This window comes from Sarcophilus harrisii, chromosome 1 (assembly GCF_902635505.1).
Source record: "Sarcophilus harrisii chromosome 1, mSarHar1.11, whole genome shotgun sequence".
Classification (NCBI taxonomy): domain Eukaryota; kingdom Metazoa; phylum Chordata; class Mammalia; order Dasyuromorphia; family Dasyuridae; genus Sarcophilus; species Sarcophilus harrisii.
Genome location: NC_045426.1, coordinates 509,332,548 through 509,352,470, shown reverse-complemented (window position 1 = coordinate 509,352,470; position 19,923 = coordinate 509,332,548). Strand labels below are relative to the sequence as shown.

The following is a 19,923-nucleotide window of genomic DNA, read 5'->3' as shown; positions in this document are numbered from 1 at the left end:
GGGAATAGAGAAGATGAATTCATTTTCAGAGGAGGATAATGAAGTTAAAAAAAAAAAAGTCTCTTCTATCCCCAAAGAGTAATGTTAAATGGTTACTTGACCAAAAAGAATTTACAGAATCAAAAAAAAGACTTTAAAAATAAAATGAAATTGAGGAAAAACTTAAAAAAAAAAAAAAGAAAGAAAGAAAAACTAGATTATGAAAACTTAGTCCAAGGAGATCCAGAATCTCAAACAAGAAAATGATTCCTTAAAAACTAATACTGGGCAAGGGGAAGCCAATGGAGTTTTATGAGAGAAAAAATACAAAATATTAATAATGGAAAAAAAATGTAATAAATAAGAAAAACAACAGATCTGGAGAACAGATCAAGAAGAGAAAATAGAAGAATAATTGAACTACCTGAAAGTTCTAGAGAGAATCTTGAAATAATAATAAAGAAAAAATTAAAGAAAGTTTTACTGAAGTGTAGGAACAAGAGAGGAAAGTAGAAATAGAAAAAAATTCCACAGATCACCACCTAAAAGATCCTATATGCAAAACCTATAGAACAGTATAGCTAAATTCCAAAAACCCCAAATCAAGGAGAAAATATGAGCAAGAAGAAAAACACAATTCAAATATGGCAAAGCCACCACAAAATCACACAAGACCTATCAACAGTTACAATAAAAAACCACAGGCATTGGAAAACTATATGTCAAAGAGCAAAAGAATCATAGAGTTGAGGCCTAAATGATCATACCTCACAAAATTAAGCATAATCCTGAACAAAAAAAACTGGACATTCAATGAACTGCAAGACTTTCAGTCTTATTGTTACAAAAAAGTCCTGAATTTAATTGAAAATTTGATTTAGATAACCCATAAAAAAATATAAGGTAAACACCAAAGATAGAGGACTCAATAAGGACAAACTGTTTTATGTGCAGATATGTAAACCATATGTCTAAAACTATTGCTATGTAAACTATATGTCTAAAACAAGCAATTGGGTAGTTCAAAAGAAAGACTAGGGCAGAGCTGAGTATGATGTGATTCTAAAAGCAAAACTGTAAAAGAAAAACTAATTATGCCATATGAATGAAATGTAAGAGGAAAAAATCACAGAGAACATAGATGGGAGAAAGGGACTGTTAGTTCTGGAATGCAATTCACATCAAAAATGGGTTAAAGAGGGAACTATCTATCTATCTATATCTAGAAAGGTATAAAAGTCTTCTAAATTTGTAAGAAATAAGAGGGGGAAGGAATAAAATAAGGAAAATAAAGAAGAATGTGTAGATTAACACTTAGAGGATATGGAATATCCCAAAGGAAATGGGATAAAGAGAAAGGGAAAGGGTAGGGAGAGAAGATAAGGGTTAGATCCTGAAGAGAGGAGAAAGAGACAGAGAGAATGAAATAGGGGGGAAAGGGGAGAGGGGGGGGAGAGAGAAAGAGTGTGTGTGTGTGTGTGTGTGTGTGTGTGTGTGTGTGTGTAGGGAGACCATGCTAAGTAATACCAAGGCAAATTAGCAGGAAGAAGTAATGCAAGAATAGGAAATAAGAAATACACAAAAATATAGTAACAACCAAAAGAGTAACTAATTAAAAAAAAAAAAAAAAAAAAAAGCATGGGTAGTAATCATTGATCTCAAAGTTAAGGCTAATATTTAATCAAGAAAGAAAATTAAGGAAAACTACACTATATGGCAGTCATATTAACATTGTTTTAGACTATCTAAAATAACTAGGCAGTATAAGGTTGGAACATTGCTGTGGTGTAGGAAATAAGCTGGTGAATTTAGAAAAATATGGAAAGGCTTGAACTCAGGATGGATGATGTAAGATGGTGTTATCCATTTTCAGAGAAACAAAGGCCAAACAAGCATATGGCATTACCTAGGTGAATATGAATATATACGAATGATTATAGCTATTTATATACATGCATGTATGTGTATATCTGTATATGTAAATATAACCATGCTTAACAAGAGCTTTCTTAGGAGATGTGGGGGGAAGAAACAGGAATAAAAGAATAAAATAAAACATGCACAACTCTGAACACAATGTGTAGTATTTATTATATAGGCTTTCTTGAAATGAAAATTTATTGTTTCCTATTTTGAAAACTCCCTTATGTTCTGCTGTGCACATGACATTGTTTTTCCCCCCTTTTTCTAACTTCTACTTAAGTTTTAAATAAATACATTATCAAAAATCAATTACAATGACAGAACGATGCATGAAACAAGAAAACAGTACCTTTGAGCTATCTGCAGTTACAAATTCTGCACTGAAAATGTACTCATGGTCACGACAGTGATTCTTCATGTCAGCATATCGCTGCTGGCACTGCTGGATGGAAACATCAGCAATATCTACATAGAAAAGTTTCCAATTAAAAGTTATTAGACCAAAACACAGAGTGAAAGCAAAATGTAGAGGCAGAATGATAGCACAAATTTCATACAGTTAACAGCAAATTCTTGGCATATAATATAATTTAGGTACAAGACCAATTCTATTTCCTTCAAAATAAAAAAGAGGGAAAAAAGTTTTTAAGAAGCATATTACTTAAGGACTGAAAAGAATCAACACAGAAAAGGTAAATCTGTTTCAATGTTATAGAACATAAGAATTTGCTGAAGAGAGTATTAGTATTGATTTAATTTACAATAGGATATTTTCTGCATATTATTCATTGCCCCATTCTTAGAGACAATCACTATGAATTATATTCTGCTTAACAGAACCTCCAAATCACCAAAATGATCTTCTTAAACAAGATTTTAAGTCTGATTTGTCAAAACAGTGAATAATTACATAAAAATAAAAATCTTTGAGTCGTTATTTTTAATCCTCTACAAAGTGGTTCCAAACTTTATCTCCTGCTTGTCTGCCCTCCATGTTTAGAATGCAATACTTCTGTCACTACCCCTCTGAATCTTCCATCTTTCCTGTCCCCAAGTTGCTAATGCCCTCTCTCTCAAATGACCTTGCATTCAATTGGTGTTCCCTTTCACAAGGGAAAGGGTAGATTTTTAAAGGTAGGCACCAACAGAGATCAGTGAAGCTCCACCACTCTTTGGGGAGGTGGTCCAGTATGAAATCCAGGTTATTTCCAATTCCTGAGACCCACTCTTTCTAAAAATCCCAGTCATGTGCTTGAGATTAAATTTTCCCTATAAAATCTACTTATGGGCCAGCCCACCATGGTACTTTTGCCTCTTGGTGTTCTCTTCCCCCCATTTCATGTGTTATCTCCCCTAACTCCACCATGCTTTCCAACCCCCACTTCTCCTTATACTTAACTCTTTTAGGGTGCCAAGTCCCTTTCAGGATTTAGCCTGCCAGCTAACGCATGCCCCAACCTCATGGGATAACTTTCCTTTCTACTGGATAATTGTGAGCTCTACTGAGGAACATGTCTTTCATATGCTTTTCCTACTCTATTTCATATTTATCATTTCTGATGTCTACTGCATCCCTTCAGTTTGTCTGAAATCTATTCCCTTAAATAAACCTACCTTGGCCATTGTGAATTTTCACATGATTGAACCCCAACTTTTTCTGCCTGCCATCATTTGGTGCCAAACACCACATTATAGATCATATCAATAGGAGGCTAACAAAGTTCAAATAAATAAAAACTTTAGGGCTAATCTCTAACTTCTCCACTATTTAAACCATTTCCCTTGTGACCAACAGCAGATATTGTAGGCCATGCCTACAAATTCAGTACCAGACTACAGAAAAACATAACTATCCCACAAAGGGAAAAAACTCATTACTTTTTCAATATCTTACTTTAAAAGCATCACTAATGCCTTAGTGTATTAATTAAAAGTACATTAGAGATTCACTACAACTTGGTCTCTGGGATTCATGCCATAATATTTTAATTTATAAAGTTCTTACATCATTTCCAATTACCTAACTCAACAGAATAGGTGTGTCTAAAACAATTTATTTCCTCTTACCAGTACAAACTAGTTTGCTAATTCTGCCCTTTTTCCACTTGAGTAAATCTCCACCTTTTCCACAGCCCAGATCCAATACAGTGATGTCACTCTTCTTTTTCTGCCGCACTTTTTCTAAAAACTCTCCTGAAAGAAAAAAAGTAAACCAAATATTTTACTTAATTTTTGCCAAAACATTGATTACTGCTTATACTAACCTTCACCTGACAAGACACAGAAATCATTATACATTTAATATTTAATTTGCACTTAAAAATAAATTTAAAACAAGAATAAAAGTTGTCCCAAAATGGAAACCATTAAAAATCATGTGCTTATTAGCATGCTCTTATAGGAAAGCATTTTGGAAAATAGTCCTAAAATTCTCCTCAAATATATATATAATTTTCCCCAAAGGGAAGAACTAATAATTCATAAATGAATCTTTTGTTACCAAAGCTATTTGCTTAACTAAGGACTTCTAACTTCAACTCATGACTTTGCTGTCAAGTTTGAATTTTTAAATCTTAATTTGCAAAGAAAACAGAAGTTTTTCCAAAGATACTCTCATGTGTTAACAGTCTGATTAAAGTAGGAACCTCTTGAAAATAAAATGAAAACTTAAAGAGAATTACACATGGATTTGTCAAAAAGTAGCACAGCCTAGTTAAAACTATATATCAAGATCTTGAAAAAATTCGCAATTAAAAAAATCTCTCATAATTGTCAAATTACACCTAGAACCCAAATAAATAATCACATTGTGGATAAGCACCTATAAACATTCTTAAACAACTGCAATGGTCAGTACTATTACATCCTATCTCAACTACTACATCCAAATTAACTTCTCCTTTCTCATCACTTTCTGGATAAAATATTGTTTTATGCAACGTAGAAGCATAATGGTATAATGGAAAGAGCTCAGATTTGGAAAATAGATTTTGTTATAGCCCAAGTTTCAGATTCAAAACTTCAATTTCATACCTATGGATCATTGGGCAAATCATAACATTGGGCCTGTTCGTTTCCCTGTATAAGGGGGATATGCAACATCTGCATACCCACCTCTCAAATATGCTGTATCATACAATTTATGGGCATGGTGTTCCAGTAAAAAGAGCACTGTATATTGAGCTAGAGGAACCAGGTTTAAATCCTAGTTCTATTTACTATCTTTGGGCAAGTGACTTAAACTGCTCTGGGATTAAATCTGCAAACTGTATGAGGTAGAAGGAGAAGAGCTGAGGTCCCCCCTCCAGCTTTCAGTCTATGATCCTAAACCATAAAGTAATACTTGTTCTTCACCTTTAGTGATCACTGAGTATTGTTTGTGTTTCTACTAACTGTAGTGTTAGATATGGATGGGGATTTAGTTTCCAGAATTATGAAAACTAAATTGGAGAAAACGTTCACAGCAGCATTGTTTGTAGTAGCAAAGAAGTAGACACAAAGTGGGTGTATACTGATTGGGGAAAATAACTGAAAAGACTGATTGTAATGGAATATCACTGAACAGTTAGAAACAAGAGAAGAGACAGTGTGGCATAACTAAGAATTAAGGGGAGTTAAGGGGATTTGGGTGAAAAACTCAGCTCTGAAACATGTCCCCCATAAACTCAGCTAGACAATAAAAGACACAGAATAGCTACCAATTTGCATTGCAATTTGCTCCTTTCCACATCACAGGAAGCTCACTACTAAATAAAATCACCACGCCCAAAAGAGTAAAAAAAACAAAAAGCCCCAAGGAATGTAAAGAAACAAGATTTGTATAAACAAAGAACAATACAAACAAAAATAAAAAAGCATTTATATATGACAACAACAATATAAATTTCATCTAAGAGGAAGTTGAACTTTCAAACAGTTAAAAAACTAATTGGCCACTAAAGGAAGTTTTTGCTTAAATTTTTTCTATCAAAAGGAAATGTTCAAAGGGTGAGGAATGAAAGGAGAAAATGAATGGAAGGCTTTTTTAAAGGCTATTTTTTCTGCATAATAATTAAATATTAAATTTTATTTAAAAAATAATAAAAAAATTTAAATTAAATAAATTTAAAAATTAAAAATTAAATAAAAATAAATAAAATTTCTGCTTAATAATTAAAAACTAAGTTTTTAATATGTAATGTTTGTAAAAATAAGATCATTTGATCATTTGAAAAATCATTAAAAAATAAACACATTTTACAAAGAATAAGGAACTAGACTATTCAAAATATAGATATTAGGATAGAGACTATAAGGGAGATGTAGAGACAAAAACTGTCACTGAGATTTTAATAGCTGGGGAGGAGGAGTGAAAGCTGTCACTAGACCCTCTGAAAGCTGAATTTAGAATTCCAAGACTCCTCCAGTGAATAACTTTTTACAAAATGCGCACTACTTTTCTTAATGCTGCAGAAATTGAAACAGGGGAAAAAAAAAAATATAAGCATATGATGAAAAAAATGACCAGAGATAGATGAAAATGGCTAAATAAAGTCTACGTTGAGTAAACTGAAAAGCTGCAAGAATACAAACAATACAAAGAATTTAAGAGTAAGATCATAGAATCATAGAGTTGGAAGGGACTTTAGAGACCAGCTAGTTTGATCTGTAATAGGAAACTGCAGGGAAGAGAGAAGATGGAGTGGAATACAAATGACCACAAATTCCAAATGATCTTTTTCTTGGCAATATTTTTTTTTTACAAGTCCCCTATATTCAGCATTTTTCCTAAAAATCAAGTGCAAGCAATCTCCAATTTATCATTTTATCTAAGTTGACCAGCATTCAAAATAATTTTTTTTCATGTGCCAATAAATGAGATATTGCAGTTTTAATTAGCTGTTTTTATTTCAACACTAGACACCAAGTTCCCTACTTTTTTTGGCCAGTCCACAATGGCCTGTTCACCTCATGATGTATCACCAAATGCAACATTATGCCTAAGGAATTTATGGGACAAACACCCCAATCCCACATCATCTCTACTGAAAGAAGGTGGTACTTAACCAATTACAAAGTCTGTGTTAGTGCTCCAGAAATTTAACCCAATTTCTAGATGGAAATTTAAACAAATGATTTCTCAGCTATGAACTCAAGCTATACTAATTATTAACATCACAAAAAATATCAGTCAATAAATATAAACAAATGGAATACTGTACCTACTTTTCCGAGATTTGGGACTTATTAACAACTCATTTCCTCTCCCCCCAATATCTCAATATCAATTAAATCTGTTAATCCCTTCACAGAAATAAAATTCTAAATGCTAAGGGAAATCACTAGTGATCCTGCTAAGTTTAGCTTCAGATCTGAGTACACAAAAACTTTTAAAATTTTAAAATATACCAAAGTGTGCTATAAACGGCCAATTATGCTAGAGGAAGATAAATAAGACATAGAAATCTGACAATCATACCAATGAGGACACTCTTCATCCAATTATTAAAATTTCGAAGGTAAAAAATACGACTCTGGCTTCGTTTCTCCAAGCCAACTTCCTGAAGTTCATTGTAGTGAGCAGCTACTGTTGAGCCATGTCCTTCTTCTAAATGCTGAACACAGGAGAAAGTAGGACAATATTAAAATAAGTATAAAATAAGCGAAATAAAAATTCATCTATACAGGTGCACCAAGTTTAAAAATTTAAATTCCTTATTCATTGGTATGAATCCATAAGATTTCCTTTTTTAACTTCCTTTTATAACACTACTGTTCCTATTGCTTTACTCTCCAAACCACATCAGCAGAGACCATTATTACAAGAAGCTATCTGCCAAACTGTCACCTTGTTTATGGTCTTCTCCCCACTCCAACCCACAACCATAATCTTCATCTCTTTTTCTAAGAACTGTAATAAAATCCCTATTACCATTATTAACAAACCTAGAAATGTTACATTACTAGAACACTCTACTGATATACTCAACATCTGTGATTTCCCAGATTATGATATTCTTTCGTGGCTACTATGTGTACTTCTACATATGTGTGCTACATATCACCCTAGGCAGCAAGGCAATGATATGGCTAGAATATATGGGTTGGAAAATCTATATTCAAATCCCAACTCAGCCACTTATTACTCATGAGATTCTGGGCTTCTCCCTTAATTCCTGTCTGCGTCAATTTCCTCATCTGTGAAAAGGGAATAATAACAACACCTAAATCCTAGGGTTGTCATGAGCACTAAATGAGGTATTACTTATAAAGCATTTGGCACAGCTAATAAATGTTTGTTCCCTTTTCTTCCTTGAGAAAAACGACTGTCCAGATTTTATATTTATATTCCCAATTCTCAGCACAGTATTTGCAACATGGTAGGCAATTAATATTTTTCAAATAATTCTTAAGAAGAATTAAGAGGGAAAGGGATGAGGGAAAGGAGGGGAAATTTTGAAACAGAAGGTTTTGCAAGGGTGAATGTTGAAAAATTACCCATACATATGTTTTGTAAATAAAAAGCTGTAATAATAATAAAAAAATTAGTTCTTGCAAAACCCGTGTTCCAATCCCCCGCCCCACCCACACACACCCTCCCCTAGATGGCAAGTGGTCCAATATATGGTAGACATAGTAGAAATATATGTTAAATCCTATGTATGCATACATATTTATACAATTATCATGCTGCACAAAGGAAAAAAAAAAAAAGAGAAGCAAAATAAAATGCAAGCAAACAAAAACAAAAAGAGTGGGAATGTTATGAACCACATTCAGGTCCAACATTCCTCTCTCTAGGTGTAGATGACTCTCTTCATCACTGAACAATTGGAACTGGTTTGAATCATCATTGTTGAAGAGAGCCATGTCCATCAGAATTAATCATCGTATAATCTTGTTGCTGTGCACAATGATCTCCTGATTCTGCTCATTTCTCTTAGCATCAGTTCATGTAAGTCTCTCCAGATTTCTCTGAAACATCCTATTGGTCATTTCTTACAGAATATTCCATAACATTCATATAAGATACTATTCAGTTTCCAGTTTCTTGCCACTACAAAAAGGGCTGCCACAAACTTTTGCATATATGGGTTCCTTTCCCTTCTTTAATATCTCTTTGGGATATAAGCCCAGTAGTAACACTGCTGGATCAAAGGGTATGCACAGTTTGATAACTTTTTGAGCATAGTTCCAAATTGCTCTTCAGAATGGTTGGATCTGTTCACAGTTCTACTAACAATGTATTAGTGTCCCAGTTTCCCTACATCCCCTCCAACATTCATCATTATCTTTTCCTCTCATCGTAACCAATCTGAAAGGTTCATAGTAGTATCTCAGAGTTGTCTTAATTTGCCTTTCTCTGATCAATAATAATTTAGAGCACCTTTTCCTGACTAGAAATAGTTTCAATTTCTTCATCTGAAAACTGTTCATCTCTTTTGATCATTTATCAATTGGAGAATGGCTACCTTGTCTTTCAGAGCCAACCATGTAAAAAAAAATTTAGGGACAGCTAGGTGGCACAGTGGATAGAGCAATACAGAGTTCAAATTTAGCCTCAGAAACTTAACACTTCCAAGCTACATGACCCGGAACAAGTCACTTAACCCCAATTGCCTCAGCAAAAATAAAAGTAATAATAATTATTGTTATTTACAACCTTAAACTCAAATATAGTTAACTAAAAATTTCTCAAAAGTAGAACTGATTACTTCGGTTAGCTTTACCACAGCTAATATCAAATGTAATTATCTAATTGCTAAACACTATATAAGCATGAGATTACATCAGTATAAAACACAAAAGCTAAGCAAATCTTTTAGGAACTATAACAAGGAAATTAAAGTTGTGCTATATCTTTAAATAAATTTAAAAAACCTAAATATGTTAAATATATAGTACACATACTTTGCGTTTTACAGGAACATCTTCACCTTCCAATTTTCTTTTTTTTGCAGGAGTGCCATCTCCACAACTAGAAGTATCATCTTTTGGATCATCAGTTTCTAACTTTCTCGTTCGTGAAATACTCTCTTCATCACCTGCTGCAGCTCTTTTCTCAGGAATAATTTCATTATCCAACTTTCTTGTATTTGATGGAGTGCCCTCTCCACAACTGGCAGTCTTAACTTCAGGGTCACTCTGAAACTCTATTTTTCCCTTTTTTGGTGTGCTTTCCTGAACACTATCAGTGTCCTTTCCATCAGAGCATTCAATTTCATTAATGTTGATAGAGAGTTCTGTTTTGGAAACTACAGATGCCTCTTCATCTTGAAAGATTTTTTTACATTCTTCCATTTTTGCAGAATTTTCCATTGTGTCCAATGATTTGAATTTAAAGCTTCAGTTCATAAATGAAAACTGCAATAGAAAACATTTAATATGCATAATGAATAGAAAATTATCACTCCCCTGCAAACAACTTGAAAATAATACCTCAAATGAAAATTTTGGAGTAGCAGAGTCAAAAAAAAAGGTAAGAGTAAGACACTTTTCTAGTCTAAGAAAACTAAGAAAGTTGACAAGAGTAGTCTAGGAAACCAGGATGGATGTCTGTTTGGAGTGTGATAGTAACAGGGGCAGCTTCAGGTGATCTCAACCCAGAAAGATAAGAAGACTGGACAACTGGCCAGAAAAAGATTACAGGGGACCTTACATACTCACTTGCATTTATACAGTTCTAAGTCCCAGCTCCAAGGTGAAGAGGAATGACTGTGGTCAGTCAAAAGAGAATAGCAGCAGTGGTCACAATTCCAGGGCCAAATAGTACTGGAGCTTCAAGAGAACAGGGGCCCTTCCCAGGTAAAGACCAGAATACAAACCAAGAGAACAGTCACTACACCTCTCCATAAATTATACCACACTGGAAGCACTAAAAACTTGCAGAATCTGAAGCTTGAGATAATTCCTCCCCACCCCAAGATGAGCAGAACCCAATTTTAACATAACATTTAACATAACAAAAATTTTAACATAAAACATAAAGAAGAAATAGGCCAGGAGAATGGGAAAACAATTAAAAAAAAAAAAAAAGACTTAACCATTCAAAAACCAAGACATATACTTAGAAGACAACATGCAAATAGCTATGATCAAAACCTCAAAAAAAAAAAAAAAAAAAAGTTAACTGGATTCAAGCCTGTAATATTCTCTCTAAAATGTAATGCTCTCTGTTGAATTTTCTTGGGAGTCTCTGGGAGCAGCCTTTGATTCAGTTCAGTAATCACCACAAGTGACATACCTTCAAAGTCCTACTCCTTCACTTGGGGCTCGGCTAGTTTTCTGGAGGCCTTCCGAATCTTGATTTCAATGGAGAAGGGAAGGAAGAGAGTCTGCCACCACTTCTCTGTCTTCCCTAGTTCTGATTCTGGCTGTTAGAGCTTATAACAAAAACCCAGCAAGAATTCCTGGAAAACTAAAGAGATAAACATGGTAGCAGAAAAAATGGTAAAAGTAAATTCAAGAAAATTATGAAAAAAAAAAAAAAAAAGAAAGAAAAAAAAAAAAAAGAAAAAACAGCTTGGCCAAAGAGGCACACACAAAAAAATTTAAAACAGAATTGGCCTAATAGTTAAGGGGGGGAAAAAAAAACAGCAAGAAAAAAAAAATTTACACACACACACACATATATATGTGTGTGTGTGTGTATATATATATCTTTAAGAAAAGAATTCCTTAAGAATAGGTAAAGTACAAAAATTCACTGAAGAAAATAATTCCTTAGCAATTAGAAGTAAGCAAATAATTCCATGAGACAACAAGAAACAAAACAAAATCAAAAACATTGGGGGGGGAGGGGGGGGAAGAAGCAGAACAAATTAGGAAATATTTCACTAGAAAAACAGGTGAACTAAAAAACAAAGAGAGAAGTCAAAGAATTATTGGACTACCTGAAAGTCAAGATAATAAATAATAAAGTCTAAAATCATATTTAAAGTAATTATTTTTAAATGCCTCAATATCTTAGATCCAGAGAGTAAAAATGAAAAATTTTTAAAATCCACCAATTACTTCCTCAGAGATCCTAAAATGAAAATTCACAGGTGTATTATAGCCAAATTCCAGAATTCCCAGGTCAAGGAGAAAATACGACAATCAAGTAGAAAGAAACAATTCAATGGAGCCACATTAAGAATCCCACAAGATTTAATAATGGCTTCCATGATAAAGGAACAGAGTGTTGATATATAATATTCCAAAAGGCAAATGAGCAAATATTATAACCAAGAACCTAGTAAACTGAGTATAATTCTTCAGAGGATTCTGGAAAGAGAATTCCAAAGATTCCTGATGAAAAGAATAGTACTGAATAGAAAATCTAACAATGAAACAGAAGAGTCGAGGAAAGTATAATAAAATTATTAATGTACTCAAGATTAAATCATTTACATTTCTATATGGAAGGTGATACATAAAACTCCTAAGAATCATTATTAGGATAGCTAGGAAGACTCAAATAAACAGAGAGCATGGGGTTTAAGCTGATAATGCTAGAATTATTTCCAGATTAAAACAACTAAAAGAGGTGAAGGAAAAAAAAATGAATAAGGAAAGGGAGAGGAAGGAAGAAGAAAATTTTCTCACATAAAAGAAGCAGTGTTGAAGGAAGAGCTTTATATAGTAGAGAGAAAATGGGGGAAAAAGAGCCAAACAATGCTCACTCAGATCAGAATGAGTTCAAAGAAAGAGACAGAGAGAGGGAGACAGATTTAATTGGGTATAGAAATTGATCTTGCCCAGCTGGGAAACAGAAGGAAATTAAAAGAGAATGGGGGAGATCATAAAAGGAAGGATATCTTAAGGGAAGCAGTGGTTAGAAACAAAATAAAGACTTTTAAGGAGAGGCAAGATTAAAAAGAAAAAAATAGGATGGAGAGAAATAAACTGCTGGTAATTATAACTTCATAAATGAAGACCTGATCACAGAACAGATAGTTGAATGGATCAGAATCCAGAATCCATCAATGTTTTACAAGAAACACCTGAAAGAGAAATGCACAGAGGTAAAATAAGGGTCTGGAGGAGAATCTAACATGTTAAATCTAAAATACAAAAGGTAAGGGGCACTAATTATAATCTCAGACAAAGCAAAAGCAAAAAGAGACTTAGGGATGAATCAAGGAAATTACATTTTTCTAAAAGGTACTATACAACAGGAAGCAATATCAAAAACCAAGTTTATCTGCTACATATTACAAGCTTCTCTGATACGTGCCTCACTTCTCAAACATAGAGAACTGAAACAAACTTATTAAGAAAGCTATTTCCCAATTAATAAATGGTCAAAGGATGTTGGAACCCTAGTTTCAACTCAACTTGAAACAAGGTGAAAACTCAAGGGTGATGTCAGGGCCCTGGTGTTAACAATAGAATTGATACAGTGCTTGTTGGTTCACACCTTAGGGCGAATCCTTGCAGGGTGCTGGGTTGCTAATACTGATAAACAATAATGCTTGTGTTCACACCTCCCTTGAAGTTCTTAGGACCAGAGAGCACTCTGGGAGATAACCCATAATCCCTGCCTCCAGAAGGAGGAGTTAACCTTTGGGAGATCATATATATGGAGGAAGCTCTTAGAGTTTAGAAGAATTTTACCAGAACATTGACTGGGGTCGGAGAGGAGCACTCTGGGAGGAAGCCTATAAGCCCTATCTTCGAGGCAAGAGAGGTTCATTGCATCTTCCACCTTGGTGCTGACTGGAGGCTGAAGAAAGCAGAGGCAGAAGCCAAGGACAAAGCTGCAAGAACTCTTGGAACCAAGCAGAGAGATAGGCCTGAGCTAACCGGATTATATTGAAGGACACAATAAAAGATCTGAACTTTTATCAGCTGGCTGCGATTTTGGAGTAATTATTTACCTGTAACTGAAACTAAGGCTGCCTCCAGAAAAACCTCCCCAAGCAACCTGCTTTCTCCCAGAGAGAACTATTATAAAGAAGAAAAACACTAACAAAAGGATATGAACAGGCAGTTTTTAGAAGATGAAATCAAAGCTATTTGTAAGAAAAAAATGCTCAAATCACTATGGAATAGAAAAAGACAAAACTCTGAGGAACTATCTTGCCCTCATCAGAAACAATTAATACTTCAGGGGATGAGGAGAAAAAAAAAAAAAATATATATATATATATATATATATATAAAAATAATCTCTATATATCCATGAATTATTACTCTGGAAGACAAATTGGAACCCTGCACAAAGAGCTATAAAATTGTGCATACTCTTTGACCCAGTAATACTACAACTAGGACTCTACCCCAAAGAGATTAAAGGAAAAAGAAAAAGGAGCTTTATGTATGAAAATATTTAACAGGTTTTTTTATGGTGGCAAAGAACTAGATATTAAAGGAATGATTAATTGAGAAACAGCTGAACAATATGGAATGTGATTGTGATGGAGTATTGTTGTGGCATAAAGAAATGACAAGGAGAAAATCTGTATGAACTGATGCAAAATGAAATGAGAACCAGGAAATCATTTTGTAAAGAAATAACAATCTTATGTTGATGAACAACTGTGAAAGACTTGGCAACTTTGATCAATATAATGATCCAAGGCAATTCCAAAGGACTTGATGAAGTCCTTCATGATGGAAAAAATGCTATAAATAACTCCAATGAAAGAACTGATGAAATGTGGATACAAATTGAAATAAAATTTTCTCACTTAAATTTTTTTTTTTGCAATATAGCTAAAACAGAAATGTTTTGCATGAATTAATATATACAATTTTTATCACATTGCTTGCCTTCTCAGTACATGTGGAACTCAAAAATTTTAAAAGAATGCTAAAAAATTTATTATTGTTCAGTTGTTTCAGTCATATCCAATTCTTTGTGACTTGATTTAATGTTTTATTGACACAGATCAGTTTTTGTGGTTTATTAACTGATTTTGTAAAATGAATGTGGACTCAAATAATTTTAATCACTAGTTTTTATCCATTGATTACTCAATTACCCATGAACATATCTTGTAAATAAAAAGCTATAATAAAAAAAAGTCTTATTGTCTGACAATAAATAACATCTTGACTCTAGTGACTAGCTCTTACTTCCAGGATCAAATATAAAATCCTTGGCTAAGCTTTTAAAACTCCTCATATCTTAGTTGTTTCCATCTTTCCAGTTTTCTTAAAACCTATTTCCTCCTCTTATGATGCAAGAACATGGGAGCCCTTGGCACTCCTCAAACATGACAATCCATCTCCTAAAACTGGACATTTTCAAATGGTTTTCTCCATACCTAGAAGGCTCTCCTCTTATCACTAGTCTACTAGTTTTTCCCTGGCTTCTTTCAAGGGGCAGGTACAGCTCCATTCTGTACAGAAAGCATTTCCTAGTTCTTTTTAATCTTAATTACTTCCCCATGTTAATAACTTCCAACTTATTATATGTATGTATGTTTATGTGTGTGTGTATGTATAGCTTGTTTGTATACACACACACACACAAACTTGTTTGTACAATCTGTATAGTTTCTTCCATTAGAGGAAGCTCCTTGAGAATAAGGTTTTCAGATTGGTTTTCTGCCTTTCCATGTATCCCTAGTGTTCAATATAGTATATATTGCATAGTAAGCACTTAGTTAATGTGACTGGTCCAAAATTTTTTCAGACATCTGCCTCCAAAGTCATTCTTGCTCTTCTTTCAAAAAAAAAAAAAAAAAAAAAAAAAAAAATCAGTCAATCTAAACCACTCACTTATAAGGTGAGTGATAAGGTACAAGTCATGAGGTGCAATTCATGAAGGTGGAGTCATCCAAAATGAATTCACAGGCTCAAATCATCTCCAGGTCAAGGGTTAAAGCTTTATTATAAAGCTTTAACAACTCAGCAAAATCTCTAAAGAGCACACAATTAACAAAGTAAAAGGTGGAATCTTTTATAGGAAAGGTATACAAACTATGGTAATTATATAACAGTAAATCAAATGGTGATAGTTATGGCCATCCTGTTTATACAAAATAGCTTCAGGAGTTGATGCCTATAGCAAGATAACAGTAGGCATGAGTACAGAAAAACTGGCTGTACATAATTAACTCCACAGCAATATCCTCAACCTCACTAAGGGCCCACTTAGATACTGTGTTTCTACCCAACTACACGGTCTTTTGCTGGAGTCCATTCATTTCATCACTGGAAAACTTCCAATACTATACTGAAATCCTTCAAATTCTCTGGCCATTAAATTCATCAATCACCTCGATGTTTATTTTCATATAAATTTAGCCACCTAAATCTATCTCCCATAACCATGCTAACTTCACATCCTTAAATCCTGATAAGGCAATTAAGTGGCACAGTGGATTGAGCTTTGCACCTGAAATCAAGAAGTCAAATCCCACCTCAGACTCTTAACTACCTGTGTAACCCTTCAGCCAGTCGCTTAATGCTAGTCTGTAAAATAGGGAAAATAAAGCACCATCTATCTCTTAGGGTTGCTGTGAAGACCAAATGAGAAATTTGTAAAGTGCTTAGTACATTGTAGGTGTTTAATAAATGTTTATTTCCTTCTGTTCTGAACATACTTCTTTTTGTCTCTTGTCCTCCTCCTCTTTCGCTCTACCTCTTCCAACTACTATTTGTCCTTTTCTTCTAGTCCCCTCCCTGTTTTTCTAATTCATCATCCTTGCTTTATTCTCATTTTCTGCCCTTTACTATTTTTTCCCATAAATTTCAGGTTTTGTTAAAAGTTTGAAAAGAACAAAATAATGGACTTAGAAAGTAAACAGATATCTTGTGATTAGCAATTATCTCTCAAAAATCTTTATGAAATTTCAGTCTTTGTCCTAATGACTACACCAGTTCCTTTACTAGCCAAGTATTATCTGCCTTGCTACTGCTGCAGTTTCTGCATGCTTTCTAAAAGTTTGATCTCAACTATCAGTGGCCAACTAATTTAGTTTTTATAGTAGGTTTTACAACTCCCCATCAGTTTCTTATGCATGTCTGGATCACTCCTAATCTAAGTAGTTCTTATCTTGGGATAGTCTTTGCACCCACAAAGAGGGGTGCTTCCAGAAGTGTTATGGGCCAGAACTCTGAACTTGAAAAAAAGGATTCTTACAAGATACTAAGTCAGTGGAATTGATAGAGACAATAGTTATCTAATTTAGCATGGTTCAGTATGATTGTTTTAATCCTACAAGATGTTATGGGCCAGAACTTGAAACAAGGTACTAAGTGGAATTGAGGAGTCAATGGTTAAATCTAGTTTATTATCGATTTAATCCTACAACATATAATGATTTCCTAGTGATATAATGATTGATTTCTATTCAGTGTGGACCACATAAGTGAGAAGCTCTCAGGGCTAGAAAGGGCAAGTGTGCTAGAAGCTCTCAGAGACAGATCCATTCCATAGTCCACCTTTGTGGTTGGAGGCTGAAGCACAAACCTTTGGATTCGGAGAGAAGGCAAAGGACTGGCAGCAGGACCTTAAGCTCTCAGAACCAAGGGAAGAAATTCAAATCGATCTTCTATCTTCCTGGTGGCTGGCCCAGACTCCTGCACTTCCCCCACTAACACCAAGGCCAGACTTACAGGCTCTCCAGAAAGCTGCCCGACCCAGGTAGGAGATAATAAAGGATCTGGACTACAAGAAAGCTAATGGCACCCCAGGAAAGGAGACAAGACTTTGAAAAAGATAATAAAGGATTTGTACTTTTAACACCTGGCTGCACTTGTGGTGATTACTGAACTGAACCAAAGGATGCTCAACAGAGCAAAACCTCAACAGCCTATCATGAGAAACAACTTCCCCACACTCGTTCATATTCAGTTTTACTATATAGTACCAGAGTCTTCTTCCTGAAGTCATTTGTCCATTACTTTTATACTAAAGAAAATTTGCCCAGGAAGTAGGATCCCTTCTTCTTTATTTTCAATGAGGTGTGGTACTCAACTACAAGTTCAGATATATGAATGACAGCTTGATAACTTTTCTCTTGATTTTAGGGAGTATTATTCCCTTTCCAAAACTGCATTCCTGTTTTCTTCTCCCCTAATTATTGGTTTTAAATTCCAAAGGATTGTACTGAGATAGTTGGGTAGGATTATTCATAACCCCCCAATACCAGACAGAACTGGAAGGTATCAGAATAGAAAGTATATATTTTTTAATATCCCCAACTATAATTCCCCTTGAAGACATACTTAATGAATAGTAATTTATGGGGTTAGGGAAGAAGAAAAGGCCTCAATTTCATTACCAAAAAAGCACTAATTTTACAAAGTAAAGGCTCTAAATCTAGGCTAACTAACCTTTAGAGCTACAGAGAGCTCCAAACTTTAAATGTATTACTTTAAATTATGTACCATGAAAATGTTTTCCATTTTCACATTTGTATCTCTTCTCTCTCTCTCTCTTTTTTTTTTTTAAGGAAATTTTCATCTGTAAGGGAAACAGTCCTATAACCACTGCCAAGCCTCTCTACCTCTTCCAAAAGGTTATCATTAAGATTTCAGTGAAATCATAAAATTCTCTGAGGGGGAAAAAAAAGTTGAAATTCCTTTTTCAACTCCCATTCATCACTGAACAACCATACAATTATATGCCAATTCAGCAGATTTATCATACACTAAAACGTGTGTTTTCTTCTTTAAATTCACAAAGAATGTGTTGGGAATCTTATTAGAAAAATATTACATGTACAGGCAATAGTTGATTTTATTGTGGTACCAGAATGTAATAGAATATAAGTGTCACAAGAAATGACAAAAGTCATGACTAGGAAATGGAATGAGAATTTACATGGCACTCACCATAAGTAAGTACTGTGCTTAGCACTTTTTTGAAATATCTCATTTGAACCCCACAACCACACTGCATGGAAGATGCCACCACCATCTCCACCTCATCATTGAGGAAACAGATCTGCCCTTCAATCATTGGAAAATTGAATTAAACATTATTCTCAAGCCTTGTGTTCCTTGCTTTCTTAACCTATGGCCATTCATACCTTCTCAAACCCAATCCTGGGTTACCCTCACACCAACTTCTCCATTCTTATTCCTAATCCCATATTAACATTGGGTCCATCACAAATATTTGTTTAAAAATAAAAATCTCAACACACTCAATATGTCAATCTTTTATCACTCAAGTTTTCCTAGAATAGCCAACGATAACTGTAATCCAAGCCTCAGTGGCTCATTGTATAGTTCTGAAGGCTTCCCCTCCCAAACTGTTATCTTTGTGATGGCAAATTAAATCATCTTTAGTCTTAACTCATCCCCAGTGCTAAATCATAGAATGGGTTCAGTCTCAGACAAACTGAGAACTGGGAATGGCCTTAATTTAGAGAAGGGAAGGTCACCGAGTGCATCCTGGCCAACAACAACTGTTTTTATTTTTGTCTAGCCTTGGCACTTTGATGACTGAACTGATTATGAGAGGTGAGAGGTTGAGACTCTCAAATCCAACTCATTACCCTCCAAGTGTCCTCTGCTAGAAAACAAAATCAGAGCCTGATAAGTCTCCCAAAGCCTATCTCTACTCATCATCCTTTTAATCAAAACATTCAAAGACTTCCCAATATCTGCTCAAAACACCAGATTTCCTAGGTAAGAGGGAGTTTCCAGTCTGGACTCCCTCCTAAATCACTCTTTAGTCTTATACCCATACACTCCAACAGAAGGACTGAACATTCCAAGAATCCTCTTCCTCCCATTAGTGTCTTTGAGTCCACAGTTCTAGATGGAATTTCCCTCCAACCTCTAAACTTCTACTCATCATTATTCTAAGCCTGCATTCAAAACAAAAACAAACACTTGTGGGAGAAATCACTCTCCCGGGCACTGTCAAAGCACTTCTTCCCTTTAGATGATCTTTCGCAACCATGACCCCAGAGTGGTAAGTAATCTCTCTTTTTGTGGTTTGCATTTCTTCCAACATAATGTTACCACGATTTCCCTCATCCCTCACTAGCATTTAAATTTCTTACGTCCAGATTTTAGCTTTTTTTTTTTAAATTGTTCACAGGATTTTTGCATTCAACATCTCAAATACCAAATCCAACTCGATCTAATTTA

At 34.4% G+C, this 19,923-nt stretch overlaps 2 protein-coding genes across 5 annotated transcripts in view; one reads left to right on the top strand and one right to left on the bottom strand.

Annotated features, from left to right (window-relative positions):
* RNMT (RNA guanine-7 methyltransferase) overlaps window positions 1-19,923 on the bottom strand; it is a 39,150-nt gene that overhangs the window by 17,988 nt on the left and 1,239 nt on the right. For 2 of the 4 annotated variants that reach the window (XM_012541563.3, XM_023496274.2), the window contains exons 2-5: window positions 9,793-10,245; window positions 7,361-7,496; window positions 3,970-4,095; window positions 2,252-2,367 (exon numbers count right to left, since the gene is read on the bottom strand). In XM_012541563.3, coding sequence (XP_012397017.1) covers window positions 2,252-2,367; window positions 3,970-4,095; window positions 7,361-7,496; window positions 9,793-10,200 — 786 coding nt within the window. In that variant the 5' untranslated portion in view covers window positions 10,201-10,245. Of the gene's footprint in view, window positions 1-2,251; window positions 2,368-3,969; window positions 4,096-7,360; window positions 7,497-9,792; window positions 10,246-10,548; window positions 10,681-11,125; window positions 11,175-19,923 lie in introns of those variants that run through there. The other 2 variants (XM_023496272.2, XM_023496273.2) reach the window with 2 other exon arrangements.
* FAM210A (family with sequence similarity 210 member A) overlaps window positions 19,657-19,923 on the top strand; it is a 36,973-nt gene continuing 36,706 nt past the window's right edge. Inside the window, exon 1 of the mRNA XM_031946683.1 lies at window positions 19,657-19,744. The gene's annotated coding sequence lies outside the window, so the exon portion shown is untranslated. The remainder of the gene's footprint in view (window positions 19,745-19,923) is intronic.